Source organism: Coturnix japonica, chromosome 1 (genome assembly GCF_001577835.2).
Source record: "Coturnix japonica isolate 7356 chromosome 1, Coturnix japonica 2.1, whole genome shotgun sequence".
Lineage (NCBI taxonomy): Eukaryota > Metazoa > Chordata > Aves > Galliformes > Phasianidae > Coturnix > Coturnix japonica.
The window spans coordinates 160,355,949-160,377,016 of record NC_029516.1 but is presented as its reverse complement, the minus strand read 5'-3'; the positions used below and the strand labels follow the sequence as shown (position 1 = coordinate 160,377,016).

Genomic DNA, 21,068 nt, shown 5'->3' with positions numbered 1-21,068 from the left:
CCAATGATCATCCAGTCCAACTCCTCCTTTGGATGCTAATAGCTTTACATCCTCATACTGGGGTACCCAAAGGCTCAGTCTGCACTAAGTGAAGTGGAATAACCCTTCCCTCACATGGGTGGCAGTGCTGGTGTGCCCCAGGGCACAGATGGCACATAAACTCAGTGAGCAAAACCAACATTGTGCTATAATAAAGCAGACAGGGTTTCCAACAGCACAACCTTTTATCTTAGACTGAAGAATCTTCTCTTGGGCCTCAAAAATAAAGTCATCTGCAGCTGTTTGACACATTTTCACTGGTAGCCAAGGATCTGAGAAATAGCCATGAATCTATGCAAGACAGTATTATATCAGTAAACTCCTGAAAAGGGGAAAAAAGCAAAAAAACTGGAAATAAAAGCTGTTGTAGTAGCACCCAATGAAAAATAAGTTTATTTAAAAACAACTAAGTATATACACAGCATATGTTTAAAGGTGTTCCTCTTCTTATTTACAGGAATGTACATTATTTCTGTTGTGCTGACAGAATCAGTGTTAACTACAACTTGGTGTCCATGAGAATATTGCCATCCTTGTCCTTTACTCTTATTCTCCCAGAGACGTACTTTGTTTCCTGGTGTCCATTTGAGTACACAGTCTTAACAGTCCCATCTGGATACTCTCGTCTCTTAAACTGTGATGTGTGTAGTTCCCTCTGGCCATTATTGAACTCTATAGTTTTGCTTCCATCTCTGCATTAAATACACATAAGATGTATTTTTTATAAAACCATTATAGGGACTATGAACAGGATTGTGTTTATTCTCAGAACAAGCAGTACAGACATAAGCCTAAAGGAAGAAATGAAGAAAAAATCTAATCTGTTTGTTACATAGCATGCCATTTTGTTGATACCCAAAAGCACATTACTGCAAAACCTGTGCAACTTCTTTATTCTTGCAAGCATCCACCACCTGTTCTCTGGTCTAACCTGGTTGCTACAATGCTTCAGAAGTTTAATATTTTTTAGTACCATCAGTTTGATCTGAGACCTGCATGAGGTACAGCTAGGTACTCATGTTCTCTTGAATTATGTACAAGTCAGAAAAGTCATTTAGGTTAGAGTACCAAACATAGGAGTTCAGTTTCCTCTACCTCCTTCAAGCTACAAAAAATAAGCATCAAACAGGAAGCACATCTTCACAGTACCCTATATTCAAATGTAAGTTCTAAAGAACATATATCACTATAAACTGCCTCTGTCAGTGAGCTCTTCCCTACTGCTTCCCTGTCAACAGGCCAGGGTACCTGGAAATACAAAGCTTACCTCTGAATACGAACAATTGTGCCATCTGGAAAGATGCTTTCTTCTTGGCCATCCGTAAATAAACTTTTGATAGTTTGATCAGGGAAAGTAATTTCTTTCTTGCCATCAGGATAATGTTTCTCTAGAATGTATTTTGAGACAAGTTACTATTCCATAAACACAGGTTCATGTGTATATCTACACATGCACACACCACAGTAGTTTTGGGGGTTGGTTGGGCTGGATGATTTCTTTACCTATTTGTCCATTTGAAAACTGCAAGACTTCTAAGCCATCAGGGTATGTAGTATGTGTAGTCTTAGCATCAGCATAATAGTAAATCTGAAGAAAACAGTTGAGATTAACGTATCTAGCTGGAATTTGAGTGTATACACACATATAAGCATTTATAGAGAGATGCAGAAGATGTGGCATACATACCACCGTTTGATCAGGCATAATCTGCTTCACGTCTCCATTAAAGAAGGTTATTGTTACTGTTTTCCCATCAGAACCCACTTTCTTCCACGTCCCATTAGGAAGAAATATGAGGTGACAGCCATTTTTCAAAACCTTTTCGACCTAATGAACAGGTTACAGATGTCAGTATTAAGGCACTGCATTCAGTTACCCACTGATCTTTCACTTCAGGTGTTGTGGAATTTCAAATTCCATGCTTTAATTTTACCCTTCCATCAGGATAAGCAATTTCTTTCTGTATCTCTTCACTGTCTGTAAATGCAGGTCCAGGTGGTACCGACACAAGAGCTTCATCAGGAGAAGTATCCTGAAATGACGGCAATAACATAAACTTAAAAATCAAGCTCTGTCTTCACACATATTTTATTTCATAGGCTGACAGGTATGTTATGAAATGAGCATGACAGCAGGAAGACAAATATAGGAAGTCATAAAAGTGTAGGTTTTATACAGCCCCCAGTATAATTACAATGATGCATTCAGGCCTGCAGTAATCTTGAGCATGGTCAGCTTTTGTCCAAACTAAAATGAAATCCATTGCTGTGGCATGATGCCAACTGGTTGAAATCATCCATATCACGGTGTGAAACAACTGACAAAGTTTCATTACACCAAATGCTACCTACAGCATTCCAGAATTAATTCAGCTGCAGGAAGGATTCTTGCATGGTTTCCCTACCCAGAGCACACAAATAGCCAGCCTCTTAAAATGGAAAACTTTGCAAAACTAGAGGGTAGGAGTTTATTATTTTATTTCCTTGCCTTACCCACAGACACAAGTAGAACAGTCTGCATTGACTACCACATAGCCATTTTCATGACAACAACAGCATTGCAATTAAGCAACATAAAAAGATGGACTCAGCAGCTTTCCAAGTCACCTCCCAGATGTTCAGAACTGAAAGGTACTCCCTTAAAAACCAAATCAGGATACAGGACTTATTACCATAAACGTTTTAGAAGAATCTTCGAGTGTCGTCACTGTCTCAGACTTGCTGTTGTCCTTAGCAGGTGCTGATGCAGGTGCTGATGCAGGTCCTCTCAGAAGCTTTCCTATTCAGATAAGCGTAATGAAGTTAATTTCAGTCAGTTAAGTACAGATTAATTGTTAAAATTACATACAAGGTCAAGATGTACAGGACACCCACATTAGTTTAAGTGAAGAAGAAACTGAAAGTAATGTATTTATGAGAAAAAACAAAATTTACCATAAGACAGCTGTCTGAGGAAGGTAAATCATCTGCCACCAACACGACCAGAAACACTTTCACTCTGAGAACGGTCTCCTAAGAGCTATCTCCAGAATCTTGCCCTGGGAGGTGCCTATCTATGCACTGAAGTTCATTACAGCTATTCCTCATCTAGTTTTAGATGGTTTTTTAAACACATGCAATAAATCCACGTTTATTTTCTCTGTTAGAGAATTAACCAACATGACAAATGTGTACCTTTTGCTTCTGGATAATTTTTGCCATTTGTCTTGCCACACTTCTGAGTTGGAGGAAGCAGAGATCCAGTTTCACTTTTCAGGCCTCTATTTTGCGGACACTGGAAGTAAGGAAGTTATCCTTGTGGTTTATGTGACATTTATTCATATCTCTTAATGCAGTTGCAATAGGATTTATACACCATTTGAGAGGAAATTCACTGCAAGCTTCCTTCACAAGCAATACATTTTTGAGATTAAGTCATCAGAAGAGCTTGTGTGATGCAGCCCAAAAGCTGTTTCTGAACTGTCTGCTGCCTCATGACCAAGAACTACAGAATGTTCATTTGGTGCAAGCAATCCAAAATAACAGTTATGTTTCAAAATTAAATGTAACTACTTGAAGCTCTGCTGACCTGCCTGATTTGCCTGGCTGATCCTTGAGGTACGGAGGTTCTCAGATCTCACCGGTGTGTTTTTTCTGCTTACAGTTGCATTGTTTGAATTTCTAAGAAGCTGAATTCCTTGGCAGAGGGCACCGCCCATGGTGATGCGGCCTTGGAGACATGCAGAAGCCACTCGGTCATGGCCCTGGGCACCCTGCTCTGAGTCCCTGCTTGTGCAGAGGCTGGGCCGCATTCACACAGAGAGCCCCTTCCACCTCAACCATTCTGTGAATTATATTTGGAGAGGAGGTGCTATTAAAAACAATTCAGTCTGGCACCATCTGTGGAACCCCAGGATTACTGAATTAGAAATCCAAGTTGTGCCTATTAGATTATAATTTCATAATTCAAAACACAGAGATAAATAACTTACTACAGGTTCTGTCCTTTTTAAAGTCATCCCAGAATTTTCCACTTTCTTCTTGCTTCCAACAGCTTCTACTTTTTTCCAGGCTTCTAGACGAAACTTCTCCATAATTTTGACTTCTTCTTTCAGCTCCATGTTCTCATTTACTAAAGCATCTATTTGATCTTTCAGGCGTCGATGGGTGGTTGACCATTTTGCTTCTTTCCGTTTAAAATCTTCCTGTAATTCTGCCATCTGCTGTTTTAGAGCCTTAGAAAAATACATGTTTATGAAACGTTTCATTTTTTAACGTATCAAAAGATTTTAAATTTTCTAGGAAAATAAAAGATTGAGAGAGGGAAGGTTTTCTTCTGTGAAAAGAGTAGCATTAACTTCAGGCTACCAAGTTGAATGTCTCAACTTCAGTCACAAGAGCTCCTGTGATCATCACTCAGATGATGCTTTACACTTCATAGTCAGGCCAGCACAAACACACCTGAGGCAGAAATGTGCTGTCTTTAAGGCTACACTCAAAAGGACCCTTAACAAATCTTGGCATGGGAAAGCAGGGAGGACATAGTCACATGTAATACTCATGAATCCATTTAGCCATTTTGCAAACATTAGTCTGTTGAAGTAGCATCAAGAAATGACACCCACGTGTGAAGATACAACTTGGCTGAATACCTGATGAATCTTGACAGAGAAGGAACAAACAGATCTTGTTTCTTTATCAACGGCATTTAAAGTCTCATGAGTAAATAATCACAAAGCATTGAAAATTATAGATGCTAACTATGTTTACTTTGGAACAGTTACAAACAAAATGTAAGCATAGTTCTAGTTTGCATCTTCATATATTACACAAATCAAAACTTGCAACGTAATTTTATATCAAAGTTGAGGATCATTTTACCATGGTCTCATGCAGTTTTTGTGCACAGAAATGTGACAAAAATATTTGTAAGGTTGTTTTGTTTTTTTCTCCTTGAAACCACCAAATAATGTTGTGAAGACTGCAGCTGCTTTCCCAGTTAAGCCAGTCAATTGCAAACCTTCTAATGATTGGCCTAAGTTAGAAAAGTTCAGTTAGAATTAGTTCTCAGTTGCCTTTAAATGAATTTCGGTTTTCCTGTGTAAATAATAATGGTAACTGTTATTTTCATACCTGAATTTCGTCACGTTCCTTTTTGTCTGGAATTGCTCTAGCTTCTATGGTATACTTTTCAAAAACCTTACGCTCCTTTTGCAGCTTTTTCATTTCCTTTTTTCTATATTCTTCTATTTCAGCAAGTTCTTGGGCTTTCTGCTGTTGAAAGTCTGCAATTTCTTTCCTACAATTACAAAACAAAGCTTTGTTTTAGCCTAAAACTAAATACAAAACTGGACTGAAAAAACAGACTAAATTTTGTAGTCAAACCCAGCATGTTAGCACTGGAAGACTGAATTATGACTAGTATTTCATAGAATTATTTAGGTTAGGAGACCTCAAAGATTGGGTCCAACAATTGTCATACAGTCATACAGATAGTGCTCGATGTCCAACTACTTCTAGATTTGTATCTTTAGTCACAAAAGTTATTCAGAACTTAGCAAAGCTTCAGCTTTGGCCGGTGGAGAAGGACTTGGGGGTCCTGGTGGACAAGAAGCTGGACATGAGCCAGCAGTGTGCACTTGCATCTCATAAGGCCAACTGTGTTCTGAGCTGCAGTAAAAAAAAGGGAGGCCAGCAGGGAGAGGGAGGGAATTGTCTCCCTTTGCTCTGCCCTTCTGAGGCTCCATTGTGTTCATCCAGCCTGCCACCAGCACAAGAAGGACTTGGAGCTGTTGGAGCAGGTCCATAGGATAGCCACAAAGATGATGAGATGATGAGACCTCTCCTGTGAAGAAATGTTGAGGAGTTGGGTTTGTTCAGCTTGGAGAAGGCTCCAGGGAGACCTCATTGCAACCTTCTAGTACTTGAAGGGAGCCTAGTCGCAGGAAGGAGACCAACTTCATACAGTCTACTAGTGACAGGACAAGGGTGAATGGCTTTAAACTAAGAGAGGGAAAATTTAGGCTAAGTGTTAAGAAGAAATTATTTACTCAGAGGGCAGTGAGGCACTGGCACAGCTGCCCAGAGAAGCTGCAGATGCCTCATCCCTGGAGGCATTCAAGGCCAGACTGAAACTGGATGATCTTTGAGGTTCCTTCCAACCTAAACCATTCTATGATTCTAGATTCTATGAAAGCTTGCCAATATTCCTCAGAGCAGTAGAACACCATTCCCCCAAAAGCTGTGTGTCAAAGAACCAGTGACCAATAGCAGGTCACAAATTAAACATTAGCCAACATGGTGCTGTTTCCAAATGAAACAAAATTGACTTTGACAGAAATAGTTATGCCACTTTTAAGTCTCCACAGAATTATTTGACTGTATTAACTGCTTAAAATTCCCCTAGCTGAAATCAATATTCAGTTTGTACATCCAATCCAAATGGACAGAATCAATCACAGTCACTGTGTGATTGTTGTAGGAGACCAGTTTAGGACTGTGTTATTACTCAGAGCAAAAGTATACATGAGAAAATTCTCACTGGCATAGCCTTTAATGATATCACATTAAAGCAGCAGGAGTGCTCAACATTATTCCTAGATTGGCAGTCTGTTCATGAGTTATAACAACAATTTAATACATACATACAGAAACAAACAGTTTCTTGATCTATGTCTCCACTACATTATTAGTAAAATACCTGTATTGTTTTAACAGTGTCTAGGTAAGAACTGCACAGTGCGATAGCCTGGAGCATACCATTGTATTGAACACACCAAATTGTTTTCAATTCAAGATTACCTGATGCTTGCCAAGGCATGCTCTCTTTCTTCACGAAGTTTAGTTAGAATGGTGTTTTCAGCTCTGAAGCGCTCAATTTCCATTTCCAGTTCAATGAGTTTCTCTCTCAGTATCTGTGATGGTACAGTGGCTCCTGCCATAGAACAATCAGATTCAAGTTGTCAAGAGGCATCCATTAGACTGAAGAATTATTAACACGCTAATTTAAAAAAACATATAAACTATTTTGGAGATATCAGTAGCACTGCAAGAAAATTCTAGTACTGAAGTAAAATTCTGAAGTACCCTCCGTTACATACTCCAGTTCCTCATCAAGTACATCTATAATTCTTGTAGAACTAAACATATACCAGAAATCAGAATGCGAAGGACCTGTAGAGAAATGAAATGATGATATGACAAGGGTAAAGCATCAAAGAGGAAAGTTACAGCTGTAAGTTTTTCCAAGTTTACTCACAGCACAGTCCACTCATACCCAGCACTGACCTGAAATGCACTGTAGAGGCCCAGAATATTTGTGGGCCTCTGCCATTCCAGTTTCGTGTTCAGTCACTGCTTACCTAGGCTTTCATAGTCTGCTCCTGAGCATGCAAAAGAAGAGCCTAATGGTGTAGTATAGTCAGTTGCCTCATTCACTCTTAAATGCTGCTACCATTACTTCCAGCAACAAGACCCAGCAGATATCTTTCAAAAGCCCAATAAAGCTGTTCTCCATAAAACACTAAAGCTACCACTTCTGCTTCATATGAACTTCTCAGAAAACAGAAAAAAATCCTAAACATTATTTGGTGCAGAGTTTGAAACTGACACCTCACCATCTTACAGAAAAGACATGCTAGACTATGCCATCATGTTGTCACTAAACAACTCCATTTTAAACTAGCACAAACTCAACAGCTTCTACAGAAGATTTTAGAGGCAGCCCTTCTGCATATCATAGCCGTATGGCTGAAATGGTTGAAATCAATTTGGGAAGAGCAGAAAAATGAACGTGTTTACCATATTCCAGGTGAATTCTCTACATACTATACTACAGAGAGAAAACAGACATCACTGAGGCATCCTGTTTTACTACAGGAACAATCTAACCTAGGATTGCATGGCATTACCCAAACACACTGAAGATGCACTCAGTGGAAAGGGAAGCAATGCTTCATTTTCAGCATGCTTTTGTCTCTTTGCTCAAGTCTGAAACAGTGGTCAAGCACCTTCAGATTAAGTTAGTTGAATGAGGTGATGAGACAAAAAAAAATAGCCTTCTGGGTAAAAACAAATAAAAGTTTTCACTGAACTTATCATTCAGCAAGCTGTGTGATGACTGCATCTGGCACCAGACACAACCAGAATAGATGAAAGGTGCCATTCCCTACAGTAGAAGTCTGTACCTTTTGGTGTAGCATCAAATTGCAGCTCAAGCCTTAGAAGGAAAGACTTGTAAAACCCATTTTCTTCAACATTTCCTACCAGTTGCTGTTCCCTCACCTCCAGACTCCTGTTCCACACTGGATTTGATTTCATGCTCTGGATGACAGCCTGTCTTCTGTTTCGGTTTCAGTGAGGGAAACAGTTTCACCATCAGGTTTGATGGAGGTCCATTTGAATCACCATCCACTGCAGACTGTTTAGATAGTTCTTCCCCCTTCTTTGAGGCAACTTTTCTCTTCAGTGCTTTATCTGGGAAAGGTGTATTGTTTTTACTGAAAAAGTCATTCTGTGAGGGCATCTTACTGTATTTTTCAGGTAAATCATCATGAGCATAATCTTCATCAAGATCACTCCATGTTCTCTCATCATCAAATTCAAACTTATTCCTGTTTACACAAGCCATGCTTCTTTGGTGGTCTGAAGCTCTCCTAACCTTTTGGTTTGACTGTGCACTGCTATCTTTGCCTGACAAGTCAAGGTTGGCACCTCTATTTTTGCTTTCTTTGCTGATATCTGTAGCAGAACTTCCATAATCTAACAATTCTGGATCGCTTTCTCTATGGCTCACAAAGGATGTCTTAACATCTTCATTTTCATATTTTAAAGTGGTCTCAAATTCTTGCTCAGAATCTGTAGTACTATCACCGTTTTCTTCATCTTTGTCTTCATTTACAGACCACTGAGTACTTTTTAAATTAGGAGCTGCTGTCGTGGAAGAAACTGAAAACATTACACTATCTGCTTTATTCAATGGATCCTTCAGTCTAGAAGCAGTTTCTGAATTTGAGACCGTATGATTAACTGCTTTATCATTTCTATTTCCTGCTGCTACACATTCTCCCTTTTTCTTAATAATGAGTTCAGCTGCAGGTTCCTTTACTTGCTGCGGTTTTGCCTTGATAGGCGTAGAGGACATTCTGCGCCCCTGTGAAGTTTGCTGATCTCGATCTAAAATCCTTTGCACAAATGAAGAATTACTTGAGAAAGATATTTCATCTGCAGCCTGTTCTAGAAACAAAAATTCATCCAATTCCAGATTCTCTTTTTCCTTTTCTTTTTCCCAGTTTTCCAACTTATTCTGAAATGAAACTTCAAAAGACAGTTCTGAATCCTTTACAGGGAGACTCACAGAACAGTTAGAATTAGAAAAGGCATCGGCCACCTGAGGATTTTCTATGTCAGGTAGTTTGTTTCTGATTTTGCTGCCAGTGCTAGTCTTAGTAAAATCCACTACATTCTCTTTATTTTCTATTCTGTTGTTGATTTCTGATGAGAAAGAAACTTTAATCTGTCCATCAAGATTTTTCCCTGGTTGCATTCTTGTTTCTAGTGGCAAGGAATTTTTTCCATTGTGATTCCTGAGTACCAGGGTCTTCTGAAGAGGACAACATTTTGCTTTGTCAGGCTGGTTATTCTTTTGACGTGGTGTAAGAGGACTCCCAGAAACCAGTTCTTTGCCAGAAGGCAGACTTTTCTTTTGCATTTGCGATCTGTCCACTCTCACATTTCTGTCCTCTAAAGTCCTCTGTGGAGGTTTCAGTATGTTTTCCCCAGATTTTGTTATCTTAGATTTGGCATTAGTGAACCTTGCTAAGCCTTCTCCTCTTTTTAGGAAGGGTTGTTTGATCACTGGTTTTTGAATGGCTGATCCATACATCTCCTGAAAGGGGATAAGGAAAAATTATATGTTACAGTGTTAACAACACAATTATATGTTATATATGTTAACAATACAATGTTAAAAAATCTCTCATGCAGTTTTAAGTTGCTGGGTGTTTGAATTGTTTTGGTTGTTTTCCAAATCAACCCCACATACTAGTAGGAATTTATAGAGTACATTGACTTCTACTGGATTTCTAAAAGCATCTTAGACAAATGAAATAGGTGGGGCTTACTGTTTTATTATGAACATGAATTGTTACGATGCGAATATTGCAGTGTTAGCTTTTGATTCCAGAACCTGCCATCTTAAGTTTTTAAAGCACCCGTCACACCATGGTATAATATATAAGAAAAGAAAATCCAAAAGAATAGAAAACCTGTAACTTCTGTTTTTGCTTCAGACGCTGCTCTTCTATCTGCATCTGTTCTTCCACAAATTCTTCAAATGTCTGTTTCTTCTCCTGAATGGCAGCTTTAATAGGTCTAGAGCAATTTGTAAAAGATTAACTCTTACATTTCCATCTAATTTAACTGTGTTTAGCATCACTGCTATTCAAAGTCCTGGGACACAATAACATAAAAGATGACAAATTACTTTAGTTTTAGTAATTACTTTTTAGTAATTACTTTTTTACATAAAAGATGACAAAGTACTTTAGTTACTGAGTAGCAAAGCTAATCTGAAAAATGCATTGTAGTCATAGTTGATTATCTTTTGATAAAGTTAATCATGCACAACTTAAAAAAAAAAAAAACAATATGCAGCTTTTGCTGTTTCATCGTCCACCGCTTTTCTCAATGAGCCAATCTTCTGCCCAAGCCATTAAACTCACACTCAGATTTTAGTCATACTGATAACTTCTATGGTATCTCCTTCACACCAATACACAGAAATGCTACTGAGATCAGCCTGTGTACTGGCTAGGATGCAATAAACTTTCTTCACTGCAGTCTGTATGGTGCCGCTTTGAATTTGTGACCAAAACAGTGTTGATAACGTCCAGCTTTTGTGCTGTTGTTGAACACTGCTTGCAGAGCATCAACATTTTCTTTGGTTTCTCATGGCACCCACTGTTTCCCCAAGCAAATAGGCTGATAGAGCCACAAAGCTAACCCAAAGCAACCAAGAGGACCTGCCACGCCATGCAACATCATGCTCAGCAGTGAGAGCTGTGGACTTGGTTTTCTAAAACTACCTGTTGCTCAGGGACCAACTGTGCATCAGTCTGCTTGTGGGAGATGAAGAGTGGCTGCCTTCTTAACACTGGGGTCTCTTTCCCTCTTTTCTTCACTTGTTAAACTGTCTTTATCTCAACCCACAGCTGTCATTTTTCCTCTTCTAATTCACCTCCATTGAATTCTGAGGCAGGGTGACCAAGTGGCTGCCTAGGGTCAACCCAGTACCTCCTGGAACAAGAATTTCTTGATATGACCAGGCAGACAAGGCAGCGTTTCAAAACAATGCCAACCACTACTTTTATTCCAGCAACACCATAAAAATAAATAAATAAAGCTTCTAACATCCATGAGAATGATTCTCCCACAAGCACTATTATTTCTTAGACACATAGATGCACACAAACATAACTCCTCATAACAAACTAAAAAGTCATGGCCTTACACTTCTCCTCCACATCACTACTTCTGCTGTGTAACAGTGGAGAGGAGACTGTAATAAATCAGATTGAGTACAGTAATTGTAACTGCCAATATAGTAAGCCTATACCAGAATGTGCTTCTACACTATCATTACCCCATGCTGCACACACCTCTTCAGCCAACACAGCACATTTGTCACAGTCTCAAGCCAGAAACTCTCTTACCACTGGTCTCCATGTACTAGCAAAATGTAATCCCTGCTTGAGAAAGCTATACAAATTGAGAATATCAGGCTCTTAATCAGGAATCAGAATTCAGCCCAACTTGCAGTATATATTCCTTATAGTTTTTATCAAATAATGTTCTGAATTACCTTTCCTCTGCATTAGTCACCCATAAATCTTTTTCTGTGCTTTCAGAGAGTTCCGCACAAAAAGGATCCATAGGTGGATCTTCAGTCTCCATTAATTTTTCCATCTTCTGTTCTGGACACCATGTGCTTTTTCCTATGAAATCAATAGAATTTAGGTTTGGGGTTTTTTTTCCCCACCAAAAAGCATGCAAACAAACAAATCAGCTTTCAGCTCGCATTTTAAGTGGCAAACAGATTAGATCAAAACCAGATGACAGCTTCACGGTCATGTAGTCTGAATTCACACACAAAAGAAGTCCTATGATTTTCCCAAACTAACTCTTCTTTGAATGTGAGCACTCTTTTTAAAGCAATATCCAACCACATGTAAGTTTTCACCCCCAGACACACACCTTAGCATCCTGTTCTGGTTCATCATCTTTGCTAATTCACGGCTTAGAGGTAGAATAACTGAAGCTTGGATGTCTGCTATACTTATCAATAAAGATCAGTTCATCCTTTCACATCTGCATAGACCAAGATTAAAAGCTTTTCATCACCCTTCATACCTGTAATGCATTCTCATGTCGTTTCTCTGAAACCTGTGCAGATTTACAAACTCCTCACTGAATTTCTTGATTAAAACCACAAAAACACAATTCCAGTCATAACAGCATAAACATTAACATGGTGCAACTAAGAAAATAGGAAAAGGTGAAGAACTCTGCTGCATTTCTTCTGGTATATAAACAATTCTTAATCACCTTTCCAACCCTAAGCACTCTATGCCAGAGCATCTCTTTGCCAATCCATCTTGATTCCTAATTCCAGTTCAGTTATTTATCCTCACAACACAGTTGGTCTGGAGACATTATATATCCCCATATAGATTATTTTCTAATTGCTACTTGAAAGCATGGTTTCAGTTTATTCCAACTTACCAAATAATGCAGCTATCCAGTATCTGTCATTTTACCATTTACCCTATCTTTATCATACATACGTTTTAGCTGTAGTGTTTTTGTTTTTGTTTTCCCCCACTAGAACAGGTAAACATTTCATGCTGATGGAAGAACTTAATTTTTCTTCCTGCTGCTTCTAACAACACTCACATGAACAATGAGGCTTCTGAGCTGACCACAAATATATTCAGCAAAGTAAACCAAAATTTGTATAGAATCATCACTACAAGCAGTGAGTTATGCTCAGTAACCATGGGAATACACACTCCAAGTTATTTTTCTCCAAATGACTAACTAACATATTTGTCATCTTCACCATCTTTCAAGCAATTCAGCATTCTTAGGGGCACAGCCAGACCTGGCTTTTTACAGGCAGATACTACTGAACAACAACCTCAACTCAGTCCAAGACTGTCCTCTCCCTTTGTACAAACTAAATTGGACTGGAACACTGATCCAGGTTACAAATGTTTGTTTATCAGTACGGATGAGCTCCCCAGCCACATTAAGTTCATCACACGACAAACATGCGTGCTGTGAGCACAAATACAGAGGTACCACTACATTTAGATGCAGTGGTAGCTTAAAGCAAGCAGAAGTACTACAGGAAACAGATAATCAGAGAGGAATGTAACTGCTTATTTTATGTGGTCTTTTATATTTACAATATATTCTTCAAAAAAGGGGTTCCCATCATTAACTTACAATTAAAGTTGGCAAAGGGATAGTATTCCTTCAGCAATCAGTCATTAAATGGTGCAGCATTTATCTTTGATTAATCAAGTAGTCTTAAGATGATCATTGAATACACTTTCTAATTTAAACAAGAACAATAGAACATATTCTTCATTTTAATAAAGTATACATTTCTCCACTCAGAGGGTGGTGATGCACTGGAACAGGTTGCCCAGGGAGATTGTTGAAGCCCCATCCCTGGATGCACTCAAGGCCAGGCTGGATGTGGCTCTGAGCAGCCTGGTCTGGTGGTAACCCTGCACATAGTGGAAGCAGGGGAGGGGGGAGGTGAAACTTGTGGCTCTTTTCAAGCCAAGGCCATTCTGTGATTCTATGTCCTATGCTTTATTTCTCAACTTACCAGGAACTGCTGTCTGACCAGATACCATGCTAAGTAACTTCTGCTGTTCTTCCATCAGCCTTTTAAGTTGCTCCATCTGTTGCTTCTTCAGCTGTTCCTGTTTCTGTTGTTGCAATTCCTTCAGCTTTTCCAGGGGGAGGGAAAAAAAACCAACAAACAAACATACTGTGGGATAAGTATATTTAGAATGTACCAAACCATAAGCATCATCAAGACAACAAGCTTTGAAGATGTCCCATTATTTAACTGTAACATGAAGTGTTGCACATATAAGTGCTTTGATGAACAAAGTTACCGGTTCTGCTATGAATACACACACTACTTCTACTATGTGAATACTATACCCCAATCCAATGGTTTTTAATTGACCAACCCGCAAACAATAGAAATCGGAATACTCGTTTCTGCAACTGGGGAAAAACACTCAAATTCTGTTCTTTTAATACCATCTTCTACTATGTGGTGGTTTTACTAAAATTTATAATAACTCAGAATTAAAACAGCTTTAGAAAAGTCGTTATTTGTATGTAAGTATATACAACAGAATTCTTTATATATATGTATTAGTGGACCTCACTGTAATTATCTGATATCTTGGAAATAATATATATATACACACACACAAGACTATAATAAATGATATTATAAACACATAAATATGTATATGTGGGCATATATATACATGTATATATGTAGTGGGAGTATGTATATATATATTCGATTGTATGTGTGTGTGTGTGTATGTATATATATATATATGAACATACAAATTCAGTGTTGTTAGTATCTGTGCGAAGGCAAATACCACTGTCACAACCAGTACCCAACAATACAGCTTCAAGAAAGAAAGTAACAAAACGCTGTAAAACCATGTTCATCTTTTGAAGAAAGAAGATTCTGAGAGCAAATATGCTGGTGCTAAACGTAATTTTGAACTGAAATCTGTGCCTGTGAAAACGAACTAGACCCTCAGTAACAGCATGTTATGAGGAGGACACTAACCTTTATGCATACATCACTGACTCAGGGCTTGCTCTTTGAGCTTGTGTTCTACAAATAATTTCAGGTACGAAAAATCATAGAATCTAGTTAGAGTTGGAAGGGACCTTTAAAGGTCATCCAGTCCAACTCCCCTGCAATGAAAAGGGACATGTACAGCTTGATCAGGCTGCCCAGTGCCTGATCCAGCCTTGCCTTGAAAGTCTCCAAGGATGGGTCATCATCTCTGGACAACCTGTTCCAGCACCTCACCACCCCTACTGTTAAAGCCTTTTTCCTTATGTCTAACCTAAATCTCCTCTCCTTAAGCTTGAAACCATTTCCCCTTGTTCTGTCACCACAGACCCCACTAAGTAATCTGTCCCCTTCTTTCCTGTAGCTCCCCTTCACATACTGACAGGTTGCTCTCGGGTCACACACATCCTTCTCCAGGCTGAACAGCCCCAGCTCTCTCAGCCTGTCCTCATAGAAGAGGCATTCCATTCCACGAATGCACAGGAACAAAATAAATCTTAATTTATGAATATCAAGAAAATCTAGATTTTTAAACATTCATTTATTACCTGTTCAAGCTTTTGTAATAGAGGATCACTGCAATTGGATTTATTCTGACCGTCCAGTTCACTGTGGCCAAAGTCTGCTTTAGAGCTTCCTACATTACATGCTGTTGCTGGAAAATCCGTTTCAGTGCTGTTTTGCTGAAGCGCACAGGAGCTGCCAGACTGCAGCAGCTGTTCTTCACTCAAGGAGTCCTCACTCACAGAACCGCTGTCTGACAGATGCTGCGCTTCACCAGGGAAAGCCGCGATGTTTTCAGGTCCAGGTAACAGATTTTCTGTGTTGATTTTCAATCCAGTAAAACGAGGATCTAATAAGACACCAGCACGGGAACTACTGGACATCCAGTGAGCAAGGAAGTTTTGTTCACTGCTCAGATCTTCAACAGTTGGCATCTTGTAAGTTATATCCCAATGCGATTGCTGACGTAGCACTAAGTTATGTTAACAGTTATGTTAACACGGCATCAGGTAGCGCTCGGGGAGTAAAAGGTGCAGCCACAAGCATCAGGTAGAGCTGCCCGCTTCCTACCATCACTGCCCGGCAGCACTCCGGGATCCCCACAGGAACTGACACGGAATCCTACAGGACTCCAGTACAGGCACAGTTCGAAGCTCAAAGCTCCCTTAAAGCGTTCTATTCCACAAGGCCGATGCCGCCTCCCGCCGCTCGCACTTACAAACGCGCCGCCATGGCGCAGCCTCCCGCCGCCACAGGCTGGGTGCCGCGCGGCGCGGGGCATGCCGGGATTCGTAGTGCCGAGCCGCCGCCCGCCTCGCGCAGCCCAATGGAGACCAGCTCGGAGCCTGACTACAGCTCCCAAGACGCCGAGCGGCGAGAGCGCCGTTAATGGGCTGCCGCTGCAAACCGCCCCGCTACGTCCAGCCTCCCGTCCCGTCCCGCTGCTGTGGGAGGCGCCGCTTCCCGCCTTGCGAGGGCGGCTGTGAGGAGATGAGCGCGGGGCTCACCGCGCGGGCCTGTGTGCTCTCAGAGTGCCGTCACTGCAGCTGGCTGTGCCCTTTAACTGCCCTTTTAATCTTTAAATAACCGCAGGAAGGGTGGAGTGGAAGGATAAGTGGGCAGGAAGCACACAGTGTCACAAAATAGCCTCCCCACCTCCCCGACAGCTCTGTGCCATTCCCTCACCTTCTGTCTCCATCACTAGGGAGTTTCTGACATTTTGCTCTTCAGGAATACTCTTACTGAGCAAAACCGTTTCCTCAGAGCTCCATCAAACAGTGGAGAATCTCGCTCCAGAACCTAAAGGCACATTGCCAGCTTGGCCCGGGTTTTGTACCTCTTTACATTTGACGCCGCATCCTATAAGATTCTCATAGAGAAGCTGTTGAATTATGGGCTGGTTACTGAGGTGAACTGAAAACTGAATGACCAGGCCTGGAGGACCTGTGATACAAAGTCTTGTTGGAGGCCAGTAAGGAGCAGGGTGCCTCAGAGGTCAATACAGAGTCCAGTCTTCTTCAGCACCTCCATTAATGATCTGGATGGTGGGGTAGAATGTATCCTCAGCAAGTTTGCCAGTTACACAAAACTGAGGGGCCCAAAACTGAACACATTACTCAAGGTGCAACCTTGACAGGGTTGAGTACAGGGGTACAGTCAACTCCTATGTGGAATCTTACAAATAGAGTAACATTCACAGAAGGAACTGAGCAGAATACATTGAAGAGGAAGGCCAATTGCCATCTAGACGGTGATAGCTTCCACTGCAGTCATTGTGAACGGCATCTTAAACTGGATTAAATGAGACTCACAAACTGATGTTTATCATCCTGCTGACTCTGGCAACCATCTAGCATACACACAGTTTCTACTGGCTGTCATAAACTATATACAAGCTGAACTTCCTGTGTTCCAGTTTGTGTCTGTTGTTGCTGGGCACCATGAAAAAGAGCACAGTCCCATTTTCTTGACACCCACCCACTAGATATTTATAGGCACTGATAAGATCCCCCTTCAGCCTTCTCCAGGCTGAACAGCCCCAGGTCTCTCAGCCTTTCCTCCTAAGGGAGATGCTCCATGCCCCTAATCATCTTCGTAGCCCTACACTTCAGTAGTTATCTGTCTGTGCAGAAACAGTTTCTAGAGATAATTTAAAGTTAATTATCTCTGTGCAGTTTGGTCTGTTCCTACATTTACAACACAAACAACCTAGGGGAGTTCCCTGGACTGCAAGCAGCATCTATTAGTAGGTCTAAGCACAGCTGCTCTGCCTAGGGGCATCTCTGGGGATCTCTCCCACAGCTCCACTGTTCCAGGGTTAATTTGTCACTTCATTTTTAAGCTGCCTGGGAGTTCAGTCAATCGGGTGCTCAGCTACTCTGCTGCAAATCAGTCCATTTGCAGAAAGTAGCTGGGAAATTCTCAGCCTGCTCCGAGGACTGACAGTGAGGTGTGCTGAGTGTGCACACAAATGCAGCCCTTGCACCAGTGGCTATGAGGACAGAGCCAGGGCTGGACTGAAAGTGAGTAAGGCTGGGGCAGTCACTTCACTGGCAGGGGCACAATCCCTCAGCACCCAATTAAGAAGAGCAGAGCAGCTGACAGTGATTGCTGGTGACATTAGTCAGGTCCGAGGAGCTTCATTTTGGGCTTGTCTGTCTGGTCTGAAGTCCAACAAGGAACTCAAGCCCACAGGATCTGGGTCTGAACATATCTGCAATATAGCTCAGCAAAGAAACCAAGGGCAAAAGCCTCAGCTTAAAGGCATCTCTTGAGTGAAAGAAGGAGCAGGCTTCTGCTGAGTCTTTCCACTGCTCTCTTCTAGGCCCCACAGCTGCACAGTCAAGGCTGGCCCTGAGCCCCAGCAGCCAGAGCCTTGGGAGGGGAGAGGGTCACTGACACTGATCTCCAGCATTCCCTATATATGTATCACAACTCCTGTTGGAGTTCTTGCATGCAGCTAACTTATCAATAAGTAATTTGTAGTTTATTTGTGGATGTTACTAAATTGGTCATTACCATGTGGCATCTGTATAGCATGTCTTTGTAGGTCTATTTCCCAGCAGTTGCTGCAGCTCCTCCTGTCACAATGTATTAAGAGAAGCACAGGAAGCACTTCTGCATAAATCATCAAATGATCTTTTAATTATTCAAATGCAGGTTTTTAAACAAAGACCTTGTAAGACCTTAAAGACCTACCATGAGCTCTTGATCCCTTAGACAGAGTACAGCCCAACAATGCAGTGCATTTTCTGTCCTGAGGCATAATTCCACAATGTACCCCTGCAACTGAGATCTGCACGGTTAGGTCTTCATCATGCTAGAGCTGTAGTTCTACTGACTTGTGTCATTTATGTCTCACTGGACAAGAATCTGTGTTCAGGGGTTTCCAGAGCTAAAGTAGATTAATAAGTGCACCTCATGTTTTCATTTTTTCCTGAAGTCTTAAGAAGGAAAGCTGAGGAAAACCAGGAGAGAAAAGAGTTTAAAGAATTGTTGTTGAGTGAGTTAATGCTTAAATTATTCTCACACCCACAACTGTTGTCTGATTCTGTTTTTCTCAAGGGGCATTATCTCTTTTTTGTTGTTGTTTGTTTAGCTTTCCATGGAATTAATTACTTTACAGTATCATCTCTTCTATTGCCCAGTCCACCGGAGCAAAAAGCAACCTATAAAGCTGAGGCACAAGTCATAAACCAGAAATGATGAGATAGTAAAGGACAATGAATGCCCCGGTGGCGCAGTGGTTAAAGACGCCGCCTTGCAACACTGGGACCCGGAGTTCGAGTCCCCCCTGTGGCGCAAGTGGTAGAAGTGCCGCTCTGCTACACAGAGGCTCGAATCCCGGGGGCTGGACTCGATGATCTCTAAGGTCCCTTCCAACCCGCACGAAACTATGAAACTATGAAACTATGAAAATGAGGATGGCAGCAAACGAGAATGAGGAATTCCTGGGGTTTTGTTAGGACACAGAGGAAGTAAACAGAAGAGCAGATGTGAAAAGAAAGTCAGAAGCAATCTGCTACCTTGGAGACTGAATTTCTGTCACTGGAGGATAGATGCTACACGTGTAGAATTAACACAGCCTTTCACAAACATCTCTTTCAGTTGAGTTTTGAATACATTTGTGTGTTTATATATTCAGTTCTCATATCTATTGATTTTATCTGATTGTGTTTTTTCTAAATCCTTCCTTTAATCCTTGACAATCTAGATGAAGAAGCAAATCTTGAAGAACATGATTATACATCTCAGCTTGGAGAACGCAGTTCTAAACCAGTTTACAAGCTCCATTGCTCTGACAAAGGATATGTTTTCTATTAAATGTCTTGCTCCCTTTATCTCATCTGTCAGAAGACTAAATTCTTTAACCCTACACATATCAAAACCAATCTTCATTTAGCTGAACAATGTTTATTAATTTAGAAACAGAGACAAAACTCTGATTTCTGAAAATATTTTTATTTCTTCTGCAATGCAGCGAGTTATTTTTATCTTTCTCATATATTGCTGACTTCACTTCACAATAAAAAACCAGTCCATTGGTGTGTTCCTGTTGGGAGCTGCCACAAGGGTTTGCAATTTGTGCTAGACTGGGAGAGGATTTGCTTCCAGAATAATGCGTGGTCCACTCCAGAGCGTGTATCATGGGGACGGCTTTGTCCGTGTCTACAAGCGCACACACCACACACAGGCACAACGTGTAAAGACGGCTTCGATGTCATAAGAGGGACCGCACAAAAGAGAGGCACCAAAGCAAACGATCACGAATCAGGCTTACTTGGGGGAGGCAGAACTTCGGAAGACCTGTCACAAGAGCAAGCGAGGGCCGGAGGTGCAGCGCTCTCCTCACGCACTGGACAGCTGCAGGGCTGACACAGGAGGCATGCCGGTTCCAGCGTGTCCGTGTTCCCTGGCCTAGAAGAGCAACCAAAACCCTCCTCCCACCACCAGCGCTCACGGTGATGGCCGAAGGAGGACAGAAGCGCCTGGACTACACTACACAGTGTTTCCACACCGTTGCCGGCAATTGCCACCCTCCCTTCACTCTCCTATCTCTTGCTCCTTCAAGCCCCTGCTTCCCCCATCCCCTTTCTCACCTGGGCTGCCTGCTTCCCCCTATCTCTTCTCCCTGCGGATTCCCCGCTCCTACCCCAGCCCCTTCTCACTAGCAGCCCCTGCGGTTTCCCCTCCCTTCTACTTCAGCTCCGTGCTCTGCTGCCTGCTCCGCGTCCTTGCCGGCTGTCCGCTCTGCTGCTGGGCGCCGGCCTCACTGGCACTGCGGGCTCCCGGCAACTGCCCTTTAATATACCTGCAGGGGGTTCCCACCGTTCTGACCCTCTGTGACTCTGCCTCCACATCACCATGGCAGGTGGGACGCTGAGAGCTCATGGCAAGGCCCGCCCCTCAAACTGCCAGGTCTTATTGATTGATTTAGTTTGCTTTTCTGCAGTCTCTAATGAAGAGCAAAATAACTAACCAATCATAAAACACACCGTATCTCTCAAATCCAAAATGGTTTAATATTTGGTACACAAACAATAAAGTGTTTCAACAATTATTTCATTAAACCTGGTACAGAAACCATCTCAAAGAGCATTTCACTTGCTAATAAATTTAGACAGAGAGAAAAAGA

The 21,068-nt window shown here is 41.3% G+C and overlaps 2 protein-coding genes across 2 annotated transcripts in view; one reads left to right on the top strand and one right to left on the bottom strand.

Moving 5' to 3' along the window:
• Nucleotides 1-403: 403 nt before the first annotated feature.
• On the bottom strand, nucleotides 404-16,205 carry LOC107308344 (centromere protein J-like). Its single transcript, XM_015852193.2, has 15 exons — nucleotides 15,478-16,205; nucleotides 13,916-14,039; nucleotides 11,879-12,011; nucleotides 10,284-10,389; nucleotides 8,302-9,904; nucleotides 6,820-6,952; nucleotides 5,152-5,317; nucleotides 4,011-4,253; nucleotides 3,214-3,313; nucleotides 2,712-2,818; nucleotides 1,974-2,072; nucleotides 1,727-1,867; nucleotides 1,543-1,627; nucleotides 1,307-1,427; nucleotides 404-731 (listed from the first exon to the last, which is right to left on the bottom strand). The coding sequence occupies exons 1-15, from the start codon at nucleotides 15,865-15,867 to the stop codon at nucleotides 539-541; spliced, it is 3,744 nt and encodes a 1,247-aa protein (XP_015707679.1). The 5' UTR covers nucleotides 15,868-16,205; the 3' UTR covers nucleotides 404-538.
• A 4,192-nt stretch (nucleotides 16,206-20,397) lies between these two features.
• LOC107308338 (proline-rich extensin-like protein EPR1) overlaps nucleotides 20,398-21,068 on the top strand; it is a 2,547-nt gene continuing 1,876 nt past the window's right edge. Inside the window, exon 1 of the mRNA XM_015852189.2 lies at nucleotides 20,398-20,458. Coding sequence (XP_015707675.2) covers nucleotides 20,398-20,458 — 61 coding nt within the window. The remainder of the gene's footprint in view (nucleotides 20,459-21,068) is intronic.

Bases quoted from the DNA above. Each gene is read 5' to 3' on its own strand.
- LOC107308344 (XM_015852193.2), bottom strand. From the start codon at position 15,867: ATGCCAACTGTTGAAGATCTGAGCAGTGAACAAAACTTCCTTGCTCAC. The intron at 10,390-11,878 runs GTAATTCAGAAC...AAATTGCTCTAG, and splicing joins GTGACTAATGCAGAGGAAAG to ACCTATTAAAGCTGCCATTC. The intron at 2,073-2,711 runs GTAATAAGTCCT...CCGTCATTTCAG, and splicing joins ATTCTTCTAAAACGTTTATG to GATACTTCTCCTGATGAAGC.